At 39.5% G+C, this 18,749-nt stretch overlaps 1 protein-coding gene across 1 annotated transcript; it reads right to left on the minus strand.

Annotated features, from left to right (window-relative positions):
• Positions 1–8,245: 8,245 nt before the first annotated feature.
• Gpr85 (G protein-coupled receptor 85) lies at positions 8,246–14,488 on the minus strand. The gene is given in 5 exon segments (XM_032906933.1): positions 8,246–10,708; positions 10,711–11,640; positions 12,592–12,715; positions 13,117–13,732; positions 14,182–14,488. Coding segments are annotated over 2 exon segments (1,110 nt in total). The 5' UTR covers positions 11,471–11,640; positions 12,592–12,715; positions 13,117–13,732; positions 14,182–14,488; the 3' UTR covers positions 8,246–10,358.
• Positions 14,489–18,749: the final 4,261 nt, after the last annotated feature.

Here is an 18,749-nt window from a genome sequence, read left to right on the forward strand (position 1 = left end):
ACCTGCACACATATGTTTACACATATTCATAACACACACACACACACACACACACACACACACACACACACACACCCCCTATTTTGCAGATAATATTTGTGTCCCCATCTCAATTTTGATAAAAACCAAAGTGAGTGCTAATTTTTCAGAGCCAAAGAGTTGACTGATTCGGGGGTGGGGGGAGCATAGGATGAGTTTGCAGAGGCCTCAAGTTCCGTAGAGTAGAGTAGAATCTACGTTCAGCAGCTCACAAACATCTGTAAATACAGCTCCATGTGGTCTTGTGCTAATTTCTAGCCATGATGGACAACTGTACTCACCTATACAAATCTAGCGCATGTGCGCACAAACACACACACACACACACACACACACACACACACACACACACTACAAAAGAAAATGTGCATTTAAGAGAATAATAGGTAGACATAATTTCTAAAATACATATTTGCTTTTCTGTCCTAATACATAAACAATATTTCTGTTTGCTAATTTACTTATTGCCTAGTAGGAAACTAGATTTTTGTGGGATAGTTCTTAAGCTCAAGGTAAGGTGAACGAGCTTACAATTTTTCTCAATTTTCCTCTTCTAGAAACAAATTTAAATTTCACTTCTGTGGAAATCTGAATGAGTTGAAGAAGATCATCAGGTTATGTAAGATGACATACAGCCCCGTTGTTCGGAAAACTGAGAAATGTTATGTGGGTCAAAATGATGACAGCTAAACTCAGGGTGGGCCTGTGGACTGAGCTGGAGATCTCTGTGGGGAAGTATATGGCTGTATGCTACAGGAAGGAAGGAGCATGGTACAAAATGGGAAAATAATAAAGGAGCAAAGAATTTGAATAGATGAGAAGGCACCTATCTCACAAAAGCTTTTAGGAATGGATTTGATCCCATGCACAGACAGAAATAGAAGAAGATCCTTTTAAACAGTAGTCAGATTCTAAACTGTTTACAAAATTGTTTCAAACTTCCCTGCTAGTGAATACTTTTATTATTTTCATGACATTAGATACCACCACTGGAACAACCCTGCCATTTTACTTCTCATTTTTGGTGTCTTTTTCTTGGCTTAATTTTTAATAATAACAGTGGATATTTCTTATTTTCTGCCATGGATACGTATCTAAAACACCAAATTGAATATCTAATTTGCCTTATAATAAACCCTTTATAGTTGTTCATTGTTATTGATGGAAATGCAATTTTTGTTGGTTCTAAGTAGAATAATTCTTGGTTGAATACTTGAGAATGTATTTGTAAATATAATTTAAGCTGAACTTTTAAGGTTTTTGTACTTGTGGTGGTGATGGTTTTGTGTGAGGGGGAGCATATATGTGCACGTGTGTGTGTGTGTGTGTGTGTGTGTGATATTTTGCACATGCATATGCAGGTGACACAAGAGGGTATCAGTGATTTATCACTCTCCACTGCAGTCCTTTGATACAATGTCTCTTACTGAGCCTAGAGTGAGCCTGGAACTTTGAAAGCTCCAGTGATCAATCCCGTGTTTCCCTCTAACATTGCTAGGATTGCAGGCCCCTGTGCAGCTATGTCCAACTGCTGAGTGGTTGCTGGGATCTGATCTCAGGTCCCTATGACTGCACAGTCAGCAGCCTTATGAGCGAAGCCACCTCTCCAGTTTCCTCAGCTGGTAACACAGAGAAAAATTTCCTCAGCAAGACTCGATAAATAAAAGACGTCTCATTTTTTTTTGAACTTTCTGAAAATGACAGATTTTCATGCTCACAACAGAAATACAAAGCACTCAAATTCACCCAGTGCAGAAAACGCTCCAGACCTCCCAGGCATAACTAACAGCAGCACCAAGGAGAAGAACACAGCTTCTTTCTGCATCGAGAACTTGAATCGTGTCATGTCTGTAGGCATTGATGCAATCATTGTGAAGTTTCCAATGTACTCAAGTGTATGTTCCATGTAAAAATAGGAACATTGATTCTCTCGAATTATGACTCCTTGGCTGCATGAACATTTTCTCATTCAATCTCCCAAATTCATATCACTACCATGAAACAGCTGAAAACCCTTTCTACTTTATCTGCTTAAAAGTCAAAAACTCATAAGACTCAGCTACATAAAACTGCATTTATAATAATTAAATCATTTTGTTGCGCCAACTAAGAAGTGTAAGTTTAAAAATTCACCAACATTTCTAGGCATTTGGTCCAATCCTTGAAGCTGCTAACACCTTTGCACTTGGTTGCATCCAAAAGGCAAGGTCTTCACACAAATTGAACACAGCAAGCAAGGATTAAGAAAACAAAAACAAAAAAACAAAAAACCGAACAGGTCTATCTCTGTTCATTTTTACAAAACCGAAGACTAAAACCCAGCCAGAACCAGATTTAATGAAAGGATTTATTAAGCACTTGGTACAACTTTCAGTACACAGTAGGTGCTAATGAAGTATCTGTTCAAAGGTGGGTGGTTCTGAAATCACAAACTGTGGAAGTATTAAAATATCTTCCTAGATCTTATGCCTCATGTATTGGAATAGAAATTGAAACAGGTTTGGCTCCCTGTAAAAGAAATCCATGAATTATTTATAATTGAGGGCAGACCATAAAAAGGAATAACAGGGCACAAATATCCATAATTTGGTCATTTGCAATGGAAGCAGAGCATCGGGTCTGTCTGATTAAAATTAAAAGTGCTGTTATGAACTTAGCACATGAATAAGGCAAAGCCTAGTGAGTGGTTTAGTGTGCTATATATAGATATTAGCCAGTGTTGATATCAATAAGCTGGGATCGGCTTGGGCCTTCAGCTGCTTAGATAAGGGACCTAGTTAGTTAAAATATGGCACAAGAGAAGTGGCTCTCAGTGGACCTCTGCCAGTTGTGCGAAGCTCTGCTGGACAGGAATAACCATGACATTAATGTCCTGGAAACATCCGTGACCCAGATAGATCAACTATAGATTTTTCCAAGCCAGAGGAATTTCATTAGACAGTGAGAGAACTAAGAGGTCCAGAGAATTGATCATAGCTTATAGCTGACCAGCAGACCAGCTCCTAATATTCCAATGCTTCGTCTGACCCTTCCATTCTTCTACTCTGGATGATGGAATAATGGCAATGTTTCTAAGGCCACAGAGGTCACTGTATGAGAGCAAGGAGAAAACAGCACCTCTCACTTCAGAAGACGGCCTGGCCTTGACAATTACTGCCCAAGAGATCAAATCGAAAGAATGAAGAACAGCTGTTGTGGGGACAGAGAAAATGGCCAATCAACATATTAACGCAGGCAGACAATTGGCTGGCTGTGAGAGCTACTGTCCCTATGTCAGTATATGAAACTGTGTGATAGTTACCTGGCTGCATGAATACCATAGAAACAGTACTTACAAGGTAATTCTACTGTACTCTCTACGAATTATCCCCTTAATAAATATAGGTCTAAACGTTGGCCTGGAAGCACTAGAAGATTTGAGGGCAGGAAAATAAATATCCCTAGTTGGCACAGGGACTAGTAATGGTGAGACCTTTAAGAGAGACTGGATAACCTGAATGGAAAGATTTTATATAGCCTACAACAATCCACTATGTTAACATCTTCCCCTTTGAGAATGTGACAAAACTTACAGAGTACAGAAAAAGAGTCAGATCTAGGTAAAACTGTCCACCTGGTGTGAGCTGTGTAACCCACTTTTAAAATCTGAGCACTGTCCTTATGGAAAAAAAAATACCCTAATAGATTCTCCTTTCTGCTACAGCAGGATCTTACATGAAAGCAGAGACTGGTTTTTAGTAACCCAGTACTCTTGTTTCTTTCAGAGCCTCTGTGGGAAAGGAAAGCAGGCAAGCAAGGTGGAGCTGAGCTCCAAAGGCCCTGGAGCGCTCTCTCTCTCTCTCTCTCTCTCTCTCTCTCTCTCTCTCTCTCTCTCTCTCTCTCTCTGTGTGCTCCTTCTGTTCCCTGTAGTTTCTAACTTCAACCGTGATTTTCTTAACATAAACAGCAGCAGCCGTAGAAACTACAGTCACAGCCACCATTGATGAACATCCAGTTCCTGGTTATTGCATGAATGAATGTTTAGCTCGGCTGAATGAGGTACTTAACAGGTACCCTTGTCTTTACTGACTTGTGCAGGTTCCTTAACTCTCTGCTGTAGCCTCTAAATTTCCAAAGCATAAATAAATATTAATAACCTCTACTTTTGATAGTCAAATGAGTCAATACCAGAAACATGTTTAGGATATTCTTGGGCATATTCTAGAGTAACAAATTGCTGTTATTTCATATAATTTTCAAGGCATAGTTTTAAACCTAGTAGCTGCTCTTTTCCTCCCCAATTTACAGATAAGCATATTGGAACTCAAAAAAAAATTAATAACTAGTGAGCGACAGAATACGGGCTCCAACCTTTAAAAGTTTTGCTGTTCAGTTACTCCTCCATGCTGGCTCTTCCTCGGCTCCAGTTAAATCACATAAAACTCCTTGATTAGTTTTCTGTTGAACACATCAGGGGTTTTCCCCATGTCTTCTTCACTTGCCCATCCTGTGGCTCCTCAATCTGAACAGCTCTATTAACTTTGTCAAGCCAATGAAATTAAGATTACCCTGCGGAAGCCGTTCAGTTGCCACTCTTCCCTCACCTCCCTTCTCCCACCTTCACAGAGTTAATTGCTTGTCTGTGTCGCTTTAACACTTATCTCACCTGTCTCCCTCACAGCACTTAGCACATTGTCTCAGATTCAGTGTGGGATGATGAGGCTCCTTTGCAGCATGAAGTAAAGTTTATTTAAAATGTTAGCCTCAGCCAGGGCCTCACAGGGACGCTCTTGCTGAATCTTCTCAATGGTTCCAGAATTCATAAACTACTGTATTCCCATTTCTATCGATAAGTCAGAAAGGCAAAGTCACTTGACAAAGAGTCCATCTAAAATAGGGGCCATAACGAATGATTATCACATTAAAGTTATGTTTCTGTAAACAAATGCTTAGCAAAAACGGTAGGAAATTCATTTTCGTGGGGGGGAAAAAACCGACATTAAGTTCAACAGTTTTTGATGAAAGACAAAAGAACAAATTCTGCTTCAATTATTAATTTTTTTTCATTTCCCTACGTCGATAAAAGGAAGCAACTGATTAGCTTTGTGTACTTCACGCTCAGTTCTCATTCCAACTGTAACACTTTTTAGTATTACAATCCCTTGCCTGTGGCATAACAGATACCTTGCTTCTACAGCCTGTGATCAATAGTGGGTACCCACATAAGTTAAATGATTCAGTACCTTACTATCTATCAAAGCCTCATAAAACTTGCCCTGAATTACAATATCAGCATTGCTATTTGTGTCAAGAATTTATTATCTTCTACACTGAGAGGGTAATGTGTCCTGAGGCATCGAAAGTAGGTGGGGCCTCGCTCAAGAGGTCAGGTGTGAATCTCCAACTGACCTGTGGCTTCCTGCAGGGTCTGTTTGTACAGCTTCTTCTAGGGAAACACATTCTCCTGGGTTTCCTCTCTGAGCTTTAGAGGATCTGGTGCTTTATCAACTTCCTGACTTGGGGAGAGGAAACTGACTTTAAAAGCTTTATTAACTCAAAGGGTTTAGCAGCTAATGGACAACATCCTATTGGCAAAAGGAGATGAAGCAAAAGTTCCTTACTTTGTTTAAAAACAAGGCTTTATTTATGTAACTTATTTTTAAGTTAAAGGCTTTTGTCTTTACTTTTCTTTTTTGGAATCAGTTACATTGCATCATAAGGCAAAAGTTTTGTCAATCTGTTTACCCCAAATCTCCTTGTGTTGCACCTTTTTAAAAATAAAGACTATTCTTAATTTACTTGACTATTTTGACTTGTGGCAAAATTAAACTGGCCGTTTACAAATGGCTCCCTTAATTTTAAGCACTGTGAGGGCTTTGGAGTCATTGCTCAGCTTTGAGCAACTCTATCATTTTAATATGAGATAAGTAAAAGTTTTGAAGGTATAAGAAAGTCACAGAATCAATGGCATGTCCATAATTGGAAAGGACAAATTTTTCCTTAATGAACAGATAATAGAACTTGTAATTTCCATTCAAAATATTCATAAGAGTCTATTGTCAAATACAAACATAATATATTTGTTTTTTTAATCATGGAAAAACAAACTCACAAGACTTCAAAACTATAATAGACTTACACATTTTGATTTTAGTGTTGTCAGCTGGTGTTTGAAAGCATGAGTTATTATTTTAGCTCTTTTTTTTCCTTTTCAGTATGAAATTGATACAAGGTGAAATGTGTGTGTAAACAAGTTATTGTCTGGGCTACTCATGGAATAAGACAGAATAAAAACCCAAATTTGCCTAATGGTGAATACAGAAAAGTGAAGAGTTTGGGCTCAATCTACCACTTCCCAGCAGTCACCACAGATGCAGCCCAGTTAAGTAGTTGAATGACTTACGTGGAAGGTGCATGTCCCCCTAAGCACACATGCATTTCATTGTGCTTGCAATGAGAATAACTGCTGGAGTCCAAAGCAACTTTCTAGCTATAGGGCACTCGGGAGTTATATTTTCACCTCCAATAAAGAACAGTAATCTAAACAGGGGTAGAATGTTTGAATAACAAAAATATACCTCATTTCACATATTTCTGTCTTTGGTTTGCACTGGGGAAAAGCCCCCTGATGCTAATCACTAAGATGCACAGGGATAAGTTTTGTCCCTTGAGACATTGTCACGGTGACTTTAGCAGAAAAGACTCATCTCCAAGTCTCCTGAAGGAATGGAACTATGTCCTTTGGAAGTAAACAGCTAGGGCACAGTGGGGTGGGGAGCGACTTCACATTTATGTTTCTCTGTGACTCTACACAAGCCGTGAATAACATGGGAGCTATTTCCAAAACACAGCGTCAGTGATCCACTTAAGCTTGAGTGGCAGGGTCCTGACACTTTCCTTAGTCAGTAGCAAACGATTTCCCAGAGTTGAGGAAGTATGACACATAAAAGATTCCAAGGCAAACCAGGAGATAAGGCATTAGAGAGAAGGTGGAAACACTGAATTTGTGCTCGTCAATTCTGATGCTACTCTAGGAGGATTTATTATTTTAGCACCCACAACTCACTGTTACTCCATGTCTGTTGATTCTTTCTCAAAGAGAGCTTGTTCTGGCTGTCATGTTTTTCACAGTAGTCACAGCATGAAGCCCAGAGCCTCGGACAGATTTACTGAACAAATGAGTAAACGAGGAAGCTACTCAGATAAGCATCCGTAAATATGTAGATGACTGGAAATATGGCTATCTCCAAGTATTAACAATTGATCAATTCCATAGAGAACGATGATGTGGAAATTGAGTTAGGTAGCATGTAAAGAAAGACAGTCAATTGACGTTTCTATTTACAGTGAATGTTTTTCAATTACAATCAATTTTTGTTATTTAATTCAAGCCTATGTAGAAAACCAGACAAGTTACTCACCTCCATCTGCCTTAGTTAATATCTGCATGGGATTCCACAGCCACGAACATAAAAATCTACTGTGTACAAAGTGAACCAGATGGCAGAGCACAGGCATATCCACTGAAAAACATTACCACTCTGATGGAAAAGCAATGTGAAGACCGTTAAGCTCTGTAGTGTAATTAGTCTAAGAAGAACCCATTATTTATTGATGAGGAGTCTCTCTCAATGGGAAGTTGGACTCCCCAATGAGAATGTATTTTTGTGGATTGAAGATTAGTAACCTTTTCAAGTTGAATTAATTGCCAGCTATTTCTATTGACTATCGAAATGGTTGCCAAAATAGCTAACGTGTTTTTGTCATAAAGACACTGGGGAAGACTTATTTTTTTTATGATTACTACGATTATTTACTGACTTAAAAACTTGTAGCTGAGGCTGTGTCTGATCCACTGATTCAGGCTTTACCTGAAAACTCTAAATTGTTCAAGAGAGACAGTCACTAGAGTTAGCTGTGTTCACTAATGCCCCCACCCCCAACAGTCACTTATACAAATTGAGTTGTAGTCCAAGTAGAGAGGTGGAGTCAGGCAAAATTGCTTCCCTTTCTCTTTTGTCCTATCCCCAAACCCCTCGATCCACATCTGTTCTCTTCTCTAAATAATGGAATTATGGATTGGTGAAGCCCATGTTTCCTGGCCTCAAGATCATAGCTGAAATTTCTGATTGATAGTCGAAACTTTAAGCAAAGTTCTTCATGAAAATAATCAATGTCATATGTGTTTCCTGCAAATTTTGAGATGGAAACATGTTAGCAGACCATGTTTTGGTAATATTGTTTTTATTGTGTTTTTGGTAATGATTTTAGTACCAACAATGAGCTTTTATTGCTAGATCCACCTCACTGCTGTGAATTAAATTTTGTCCCAGATCAAATCAGCTTTGGTGTAGAAATGAGGTTAGACTGCTCACTAATAATGGCTTGAGCAAAAACTTCATAGTTGCATAGACATTGAAATTTTCAGTTGTTTGTTTTTCCTACTCATTAAAATTCTGTTTGTAGAAGTATTGCATCAATGAGAAATCCTGTTTTGCTAGGTTCTTTTCCTTATTTTTCATATACAAAAGCAAAGCAAACAAATGTCCCTTCAGAAACAAACAAAACTATGGGAAGCCAACAGAAGTAATAGCAACTTTCTCTGGCTTTGCAATACTGATCCTACAAACCTTCCTTACAAGTCATAGATTTAGAACTCAAAATTTCTACTGTACAGTAAAATGCAATAATTATATTAAAATACCAAACCATTAGACATGTATTCACTTGTAAATACTACTGGCATATAATAATAAATAAAGGGATGGATTTGTAGAGCTACTCAATAATGCTTTTAAATATTGTCAGCTTTATGCTGTTATTCACATATTTCCAGCTTCAGAATATAGTAACTACAAAAGTAAAATAATTATAAAGCAAGTTTTTCTAGTTTGTGCTTATCTGCTAGATTAAAGAAAATTATATGCCAAAAGTGTAAAATTTACTCCACGAAAATTAACAGGCTACACAGATAAATTTTGGCAAATGCAATTTTATATTGAAGTTCACACATCTGTATCTTAAAGAATGAGACTCACAGAATCTAATGTATTTCTAAAATACCAGAAATCATATTATAAGCTTTCACAAGTTAGAACTGAAATAATCGAAAGGACCAATACACTGAATGTGCAGAAAGTATAAAGAAGACTGCGCCTTCCATACAATAAATGCTTCACAAGTTGTGCCAGATGTCACACTAAGGCTGTGGGCTCCCCTGACAGCTGACTTACAATATAAACACATATCAACTGTCTGCTTCTTAGAACACACTAGAATGGGTAGCACACCTCAGAAGAAAATCTCATTATCCTAATGGTGTGTCCCCGAACTTCCAAACCACGTGAGGGAAGAGGGGAAAGCATTGAATGCTCTTCCATGAACTCCCGAGGAACAGCCATGGCCAGTTACTGATTCAATGCCTCTTGACTACTTGCTCCATTGCTAAAGAAGATGAAGGATACTAGATAACCCTTTAAGGCAACACGTGTTTATTCTGCATTTTTAGAACTGCTCATCTGTGGTCAGTTGATTCCATTCATGTTGCCTCCCGGACAGATATCTAGCATTTGTCAAATAGAAACAAACTGGAAACTTTTTTTTTTTTTTTTTTTTTTTTTTTATTAAATAAAAAAAAAACAAAAAATACAGTTCAATGCTAGCAATTTCACTGGTAGGGAAGGAAAGTGGAATTTAGAAATAGCAATATATTAATACAAAAAAGGTAAACTCTAATTGGAACCAATATACTGCTTTGGAATGCTTCCCCCAAACTCACAAGGCGTGTTTAAAGTATTGTACCCCAATAATTCATGGCACATCTTTTTAAGAATTACAGTACTGTTAAGTCCCCCAGTAGTGTAGTCTTTGCAAAACAAAAATAGTATGAAATGTTTTAAAGTCTTCAAACTTCTAAAATTAGCTTTTATCAACACATTTACCTCATGTCAACTTAATTTATTAAAATGTCCAATGCTAATTGTTTTTTTAAGTTTTTTTCTCATATGTGATGATATACACAGCATTTAGCACTGATACTTAGCACCTGCTACGTTCATTATCTAGTGTTCACCCACAGAAAGAAACTTAGGGCAGTGGTTCTGTCCTTTCTTAATTACAAACCTTCGCCAGCAGTCAGCAGGATCACTCTGAGATTTAAAACAGGATTATAGGTGAACTATTGCAAAGACTGCAGAACGTTGACCAAATCCTTACAACTGCTGATTCCATCCTTGTTTTCTTTTTCTTTTTTTTCTTCTTCTCAAGACATGGCTACAGGCCACAATTGCTTAGCAGAGAGGGTTAGTATCTCACAAGGCTAAAGATTTACAGATGCTCCCTCATATAACACAGTAAGGTTCCCTTGGTAACCTGGATTTTCTGCAGTAAAGAAGGGTTGTGCTGAAACAGCGCCTCAGCTCCCTGTTGGAGAAAATGCAGACAAAGGGATTGATTCCTGCTTGGGCGAAACTCATCCAGACAGCGGCTGTTAGAAATCCCCCTGGTACTACAGGCCCTCTTGCAAAAACTCTCCAATAGCAGGCCACCAGGTAGGGACCCCACAAGGTTAGGAAGAGGAAAGTCATTATATAGAACATTCTGCTGATTCTTTTCTCCATTTTGAACTCATCCAAAACCAAGAGCCGTCTTCTGCCTGTGGTATTCGCATTTTGCCTGATGCCCAGCAAGGTGGTGGTGTGGGACCCCTTCCAAATCCTGCTAGCCAATTGGCAGCTGCCTGGCCACTAGCTCCAGGGCCATGAAAGGTCCAGTTCTGACTCACTGCTGCTACAAACTGGACTGGCTTCATTTTCCTTCGGTCGTGGACAAAAAATATCAGCTTGAGGTAGACAAGCTGTGTGGCTAGGAGGATGAGAGCAAGGAGCAGCATAAATCCTAGGGAATCGTTAGCCCTGAAGGAGCGGTGTTGGAAGGTACACTGATCCTCCTCCCTAATGAATGAGTAAGTGCCTACATCTAAAACTGGGGGAAATGCCATGGCCACAGACAGAGTCCACACCATGCAGATCACAGCCAAACACGTCCAAAAGGTCAGCCTCTTTGTATAGAAGCGGTGATGGGCGATGGCTAAGTATCTGGTGACGCTGATGCAGAAGAGCATGAAGGCAGTGTGGAAACAGGACAAAACCCCCAGAAAGGCAATCACTTTGCAAGTCAGAGTCCCGTAAGTCCAGGTAGAGCCATTTTTGACAGAGTTGAATACAAATGGAAAACAAATTGCAGATCTGAGGATGTCTGAGCAGCACAGATCCAGCAGGAAGTAGTAAGGAGCTCTATGCAAGGTCTTATCTTTCACTAGCAAAATGGAGATCAGAAGGTTGCCCACCACACTGACTCCTATTATGAAACCCAAGGAAGTCAGTTTCAGAAAGGCTGTTAGAGGCGAGAGATTTTGCAAAATGTTGTCAGCTGCATGGCTATAGTTCGCCATAGATGGATGGAGGATAAGGAAACAGCCTCAGTCAAGTCTCATGATCTAGATATAAGAACAAGGAAAAGATAGATCCATACATTTTACTGAAAATGTAATCCACAAAGAGTTCAGATCCAATCTGTGGTCATGCTTCCTCTTGCCTTCCATTTGAATTGCCATCAGAATATCTGAAGAAGAAGAGGAAAAAAAAGAGAGAACTATCAGTTCTTCAGCTGATAAGTAATGATGTCAGTGCTACCTTAAAGCTGTTCCTTTCTGAGGAAGCAAATAAAGTTTCCATTGCAAACAGCACTGTTTGCTTCAGCAGCATTTGAGATGTCAGAGTACTTACTGGCTGTTTCAGGATTCTAAGCTAGGTGAACTTAACAATGCCCTTACTCCACACACCATATAGTTAGATTTGGACATCTTCAGGAGGGAAGGGAATAAATTGTTCCACAGTTGTAAAATACGCCAGCCTGAAGAATTAATCACTAGCTTTGCAATGGAATCTGCAAGATTGCTGAGAGGAGGCAGATAGGAGGCTACCCACAATTATTTGAGCTCCTTTAATACCGTCAGTATTTTAAAGGAAGCATCTCAGCTCACATGCACGCAGAGAGCCTCTGCAAATCTATGTCTTTTAAGTCAAATGCCACTGTTCATGCTGCGTAAAAATATTTGTTGATTAATCTTGAAGCATAATTTTAACACCAGACTTCAAAATGAATAGAAACCTGTCGATGGGAGATTCGATGTGATTTAATCTTTTGTCTTTCTCTCCCTACTACCCCACCCCACCCCACCTCCCTTTTGGGCAAATCCTGTCTCTTTTAAAGCTACATGATTATTAAAAATGGTAAACGTAAATATTGGCCAGGGAAACACACCCAGAGGGATAATGCACTTCTATTTGTAAACCTTGGCTGCCCAGATTCAAATGAATAGAACATGAAACAGTATTTCTTGGGCAATTAAGCCTTTCTCATTTACACTGATAATCTCTGTTGCAAATCACAAGTGGCTTTATTTTCAAACAAAATGCACATTGTCTCCTAGGTGCCTGTGAGCCACACCAGGGAAATCAGTTTCCTCTGTTATTCCCACGAAGCGTGTTTCCTTTGCCACTTCTCACTTGCCTGGAATATGCTGATGGAAGCCCAGGCAGAACTGCATCCGATGATGTTAATTTCCCAACCGGTACATCCCCGGGTAAATACCGATCGCATCATGCAACATTACGAAAACTGAAATCCACCACCCCTGGATTTATAACGGGGAGGGGGGGATGGGGGGAGGGGGGGGGGGAGGGAGGGAGGGAGGCAGAGAGAGAGAGAGAGAGAGAGAGAGAGAGAGAGAGAGAGAGAGAGAGAGAGAGAGATGCATTACATACTCGAAGATGGGAAGAGATTGCTTCTGTGCTGCAAGGGAAGGGTTCTCCTTGATTCGCAGCCTCATAGTCCTCAGTTTGCAAACGTTTCCAGAAACCGAATTCTCAATAAGCTTTACAGAAGATGCATTGTCTGAATGTACTTCCATTATGCAGTTTATTGTCAAAAAAAAAAAAAAAACCCTCAGGGAGGGCTGTATCCTGATGAACCTGCAGTTTCATTAGCACGGTGCAACCCCCTCCCCCAAACTTAACCGAGAGTATATCCTCCTACCTGTTGGTGTTGGATATCCCGACAGACTATAGCTTCTTCTTTCTATAAATTGCTGATTTTTTTTTTCCTGAGTGCCTTGACTGAGCATCCAGGCAGGGCTCGGCGGCGCCTGCGCGTTGGAGCCTCCTTCAGCTCCAGCCGCGTCCTCCCCTGTCGCAGCGGCACCGTCTCCCCCAGTAACGCAGGGGCCGCGGCGGCGGCGGCGCGGTGGCGAGGGCGGCGGCGAGGGTTGCTCCGGCCTCCGCCGAGCCAGCAGGAGCCCCCTGCCTGTCTCCGGAGCAGGCTGGCTTGCTTCAATGTCCAGTCCAGTTCAGACAGCTCCAAATCAGGCTTTTGTTCCCTCGAGGCAGCTTCGGAACTTTTCCCTCCCCGCATTGGCAGTGGGGGGCTCGGGAAGGCTCTTCCCGGACCTCAGGCCCATCCTCTCCCCCTAGGGCAGCGCACGAAGCCACGGTGCCGCGGACCGCCGCCTCCACCCCAGCTGCCCCGAACCCTTGCCTTCCCGAAACATCGTCTTCCTTTCTCTGTCAGGGTGGTCCTGCTAAGCATTGGATGCGCCTTGTAGATTTCTTCTCAAATGATTTTTTCCCTGCTGATCTTTGATTTGGCACGTTAGCTGGGGAAAGAAAAAGAAAGAATGTAAAAGAAAAAAAAAAGGAAAGGAAAAAATAATTAACACAGTCAAAAAAAAATCCTTGCCAGTGGGGGAAGAAGGGAAGCGGGTTAGGGTTAGCCCTGTCTTTGTCACTGGTCATCTGTTCTCCAGGGCACGCAGATCTGCATTTAAGGAAGGAGAGGCTAAGTTCAGGCGACAAGTGCAAAACCGATCTCCACTCATTCTACCTTCTCGAACGTGACTAGCGGATCAGGAGTACAGGGATTTTACATGGCTGTTCCTCACGTCCCACCCCAAAGCAACAAGACTCTCCTTTCTCTTCCAAGCTGGGATGACCAATAGGTTGCTGATGTCAAAGCGGTGATGTGTATGATGAGTTCCCCCTTTCCTTCCTTTGTTATTAGACATAAAAAAAAATACCAGGAATATGATGAATACAGGAAACTTACACCAGTCCACAAACACCACATAGTCTGACACCTGGTGATTAGGAACGCCTCAAGAATCATCCTCGTCTCGATTCTCCCATTTCCAAAGAGTTTTTGCGAGGGTGGGGTAAGATTTTAAACAACTACCCACTCTTCACCCTTTAAAAGCTAGCAGGCATGCTTTCATTAAATCTCAAGGTAAAACGTCTGCTTGTCTTCCTGCAAGCTTATTGCTTTATAATAATCTGTTAATGAAATAGAAAAAAAAATCTCTCTACAGTAATAATTTGATCTCGAGACAGCAGTAAAATACCTCATCGCTGGGTGGTGAGATTGTGACATTCAGGGGAAGTCAAGCCAATCAGCATACAGATAATATAGGTTAATTTACATATTGTATTTCTATTGGATACATAGAGGTAAAATGTTTAAAGCTTAAAAATGAATACCTCACTGTCATGGTGTCACAGTCGTTACACAAAGACCAACGTTAGTAATGCTGAAACAATGTGAAATTGCCCTGATTTGATTGGAGATTTTTTTTGAGCCAATTAAAAAATGATTAGCTGTGGGGTGTGTGTGTGTGTGTGTGTGTGTGTGTGTGTGTGTGTGTGTGTGTGTGTGTTGTGTGTTCTTTGATATCCATAAGACACTTGTTTTAGGCATCTTTACTTTGGAGAGTCAATCCTGTAACAATACTGGAAGTAACTTGAAAATATTTCCACCAAGTAAGACATCCTGGTTTTAGTAAAACATGATTCAAAAGAACTCAAAACCACATGATGGGAACAATTTTTAAGTAAAATCTCAAATTTGTTTTTCGGAGACTACAGATTAATTTTCTACTTCTTAGGTTATATCTCAATACATTTTGCAAAGAATGATTATTTGCTGTACTTTTAAGATAAAAAAAAACTACATAGAAAGAGTGATTCAAGTAAGTTTACTAAATATCTACCATTGACCAGATGTTAGGTTTTCCAGATTATGAAAATACTTAAAAGTAAATGTAAGGTGAAAATATATTGTCAGATCACAAAGGAATAATTCATTCTAGCAAAAAGTACAGGGCTAAGATCCAAGGGTTAACTAATTTTATACTTTAAGAAGCATATATTGATTCCTTAAAGATAATAGAAAGTGATACGGATATGAAGAAGTCTTTTATACCAACTTCCGGGTATATTCGAGCTATTTTCCTTTACAATTGGGTACAGTTACACTTAACTTCAGTCATGCACCCCCTCCCCCAGTTATTAGATGAAAATGTCATTTTCTTGCCTTGCAAGGGGCTCAAAAATTAGTAAGATAATTTTTAAATTTAGTTCATTAATGCTACAGGAGAAAAGGCCAGATTTTGCATCTTTCAACAACAGGGATCTTAAAGATATATATTAAGTAAGTGGACAAAGTTTCACATTATCAACAAGTTCTCAAAATTATATCAAATACATCACTGCAGATTTATCCTCACATTGTAGGGTTTCTGATCTCAGCTAATTTCCCTTTTGATTCCATGCATCACCAAATCTAAAAAAATTGTTTTTTGGAGTTAAGGATAAAGGTACAAAGCAAATGCAGCAAAGCACTTTACAACTCAACCTTTGGTCTTACAAAAGTTTTAAAGTTTTGCAGCTAATTTGTGATTAGGATGACTGGGGTAGTTTGATCAGTCTGGTCTTTGTAATCAATAGACATAATTTTATTTTAAAAAGAAACTACCTTCTCTATTAGTTAATCTAGTTCAGATTTTTGTCCAATGATGCTCTGGTTCATTATGGACCAAGTGGTTTTATTCTATGGGGTTCTCATGTGCAGATCGATCAGCATTTACATTCATAGAACAATAAGCTGCAATAAAATATTCTAAAAATCACATCTAGTTGTTCAGTTCAACTATCACTTTTCCTACTTATAGGATTATAGTCATTAAGGCTTTAAAAACATGTAAATTTGGAGTTCTATACTAATGGCTTCTGACAGCTTTATGGATTGAAAGTTTTCACTGGGACTCTTTGCATAGAAACATTTTCTGATAGACTGTTGAGAAGTAAGAGCTAATCTGGCATAAGTAATTAATAGATAGAGAGATGATACATTTATATTTTAATAATGTCTTCCAAAATCCAGGGGCTACAAATAAGCAAGCTTTTCCCAGTGATGTAGGTAGTTAAAGGTTTCAAGGGCATTGCACTTAAATATCTGATGACGAGAATGCTGGACTCTATACCTAAAATATGACCTTCTAAATTTAAAATTCTGCCTCAGGTATGTGGAGTAGCCACAACTATGACCATCTCAAACAATGAATGAAATTTCTTCAGAATTTTAATGAGGTTTTAAAAAGATTAAGAATATGGCATATTTCTTTCCAAATCACTAAGAGGTTCGTTTGTCAGATTTTTTTTTCTTTCTGTTCTGCTACACAACAGGGTCCAAAGTGCTATTATAATTCACTTTTAATTTTAGAGTTATCATCTTCCTTCTTGGTTAAGATACACACTTTTGAAAGCTCAGCAATTTACTTTGTGTGACCTTTATGTAGAAATTTCTCTTCTCTGAAAACTTTAAAACTTTGTCCCCTTATTTAATTCATCTAAGGAACATTCGTTGGGCTGATTCCCTGTGAAACACAGGGTAGATCTGGAAGAAAATGAATGCTCGGGTGATGGGACTAATTTACAGGTACTGACACTACTCTAAGGAAAAGCAGAAGAGGCAGAGTGAACAGAAGCGAAGGGGTCGGAAGGCCGATCTGAGGAACCAGTGCCATACTGGATAACCGTGAGGTAGAAGAACTGTTAATGGAAGGTGGCAAAAGTAAAAATGGAAAGAAGGAACTGTTTCAATAATGAAATAATTTGTTATTTTAAATATATGGAATGTGATGTGCTGGGGTCAGGGGTTAATTTTAAATGCTGCTGTCTTTCATGCAGCCAAAAGTAAAGACCTAATTCAGGAAGTACCAAGGAATGACGGTAGGGCAATCTCAACCGATGGGTGGCATTGCTAGCTGTGAAGATGTCAAGAGTGTCTCTTATTCCCATTCCACTTAGTTAAAAAGGCACAGGGACTTTTTTAAATTTGTGGGAGAAGTGGAAAGACATGGGAATCTTTAATGTCATGGGTGCCCGGGATAAAAGACTTTGGATGAGGCGTGGTTATCATCCACACAAACTATGACTCAAACCTTAGACTCATGGTGAATGAGAAGATACCCTTGGGTCTGGTGGCAAAGTTAGCAACTTCTGAGAGATAAATCTGTGTGGATCGAGAAGCAAGGACACAAGCTTATATGGATAGACTAAAACAACTGCACTGTGAATGACAGCACTGGTTCAGTAGTAGAGCTTTAAATGAGTTGGTATTATATGAGCCAAATGACACTATTTAAATGATCACAGCATGCTGTCTTCTTCAGGAGGTCTGGAAAATCTTTACATTGTACATTATCGAAGTATGTCCTGTGACAAAGAGAGCACTTGTTCCCTGTTGATGCCTGGTATAATTTCAAAGCTTAAGGAAAACCCTTGCTCCATTATGATATTGAAAGTTGTCTCATTTTTCCATCCCACTTTTTGGAGGCAGTTACTCTTAGCTAGGAAAAACGAGAGAGAGAGAGAGAGAGAGAGAGAGAGAGAGAGAGAGAGAGAGAGAGAGAGAGAGAGAGAGACAGAGACAGAGACAGAGACAGAGACAGAGACAGAGAGAGACAGAGACAGAGACAGAGAGAGAAGAATTGCAAGACAGGGCATGTGTCTAGAGGAATGATTAGAAGGGAAACCTACAAAGGAATTTGAAGCTAATTTAATAGTCAGGTTAATGGAGAGACATACATGCCTTACATGGATTATAAATTCTCAAGGAATAAAAAAAATGCAAAGTAGTTTTAAGATCTCTAGAAGTATAAAGACTTTCTCATTTGATTATTCAGAGGTTACTTCAATCTTGCAGATCATTAAGGATGTTATTATGAGTACCAGCGCTGTGATAATGTAAGCAGATTATGATTACCTAAGCTTCTGTGGTGTTTAGTTTTTTTGACAAATGGCATAATTAAAACGTGCTGAAACTAAAGAACAGAACTTTCAGATCTCAGAATGCCATACTAACTACTTGGATTTTGTGATTAGTCTTTCTTTTACATTTCTCTTAACTTTCTAAACTTTATATTTCCTCTTTACAGAGTTATAACTTATTTGTTTGTTTGTTTATGTATGTATGTATTTACTTATTTATTTTTACACTCCAGATTTTACTCCCCTCCCCGTCCACCTTCTGAGGGTTCTACATCCCATACATCCTTTCACCCCCATGCCCCCCGAAATTAACCCCCCACCCGTCTCCACAACTCCACAAGGATGTCCCCACTCCACCCACCCCACCAGAATGTCTCTTGAGGGATAGGTGCATCTTCTCTGACTGAACCCAGACCAGGCAGTGCTCTGCTGTGTATGTGTTGGAGGCCTCATCTCAGCTGGAGTGTGGTGCCTGATTGGTGAGACAGTTTTGTCTTGGGTTGGAAATGTATGAGTACCATTCATAAATATTATAAATAGCGAATCTATTTAGTTGTATTAACATTTGTT

This window comes from Rattus rattus, chromosome 6, assembly GCF_011064425.1.
Source record: "Rattus rattus isolate New Zealand chromosome 6, Rrattus_CSIRO_v1, whole genome shotgun sequence".
Classification (NCBI taxonomy): Eukaryota; Metazoa; Chordata; class Mammalia; order Rodentia; family Muridae; genus Rattus; species Rattus rattus.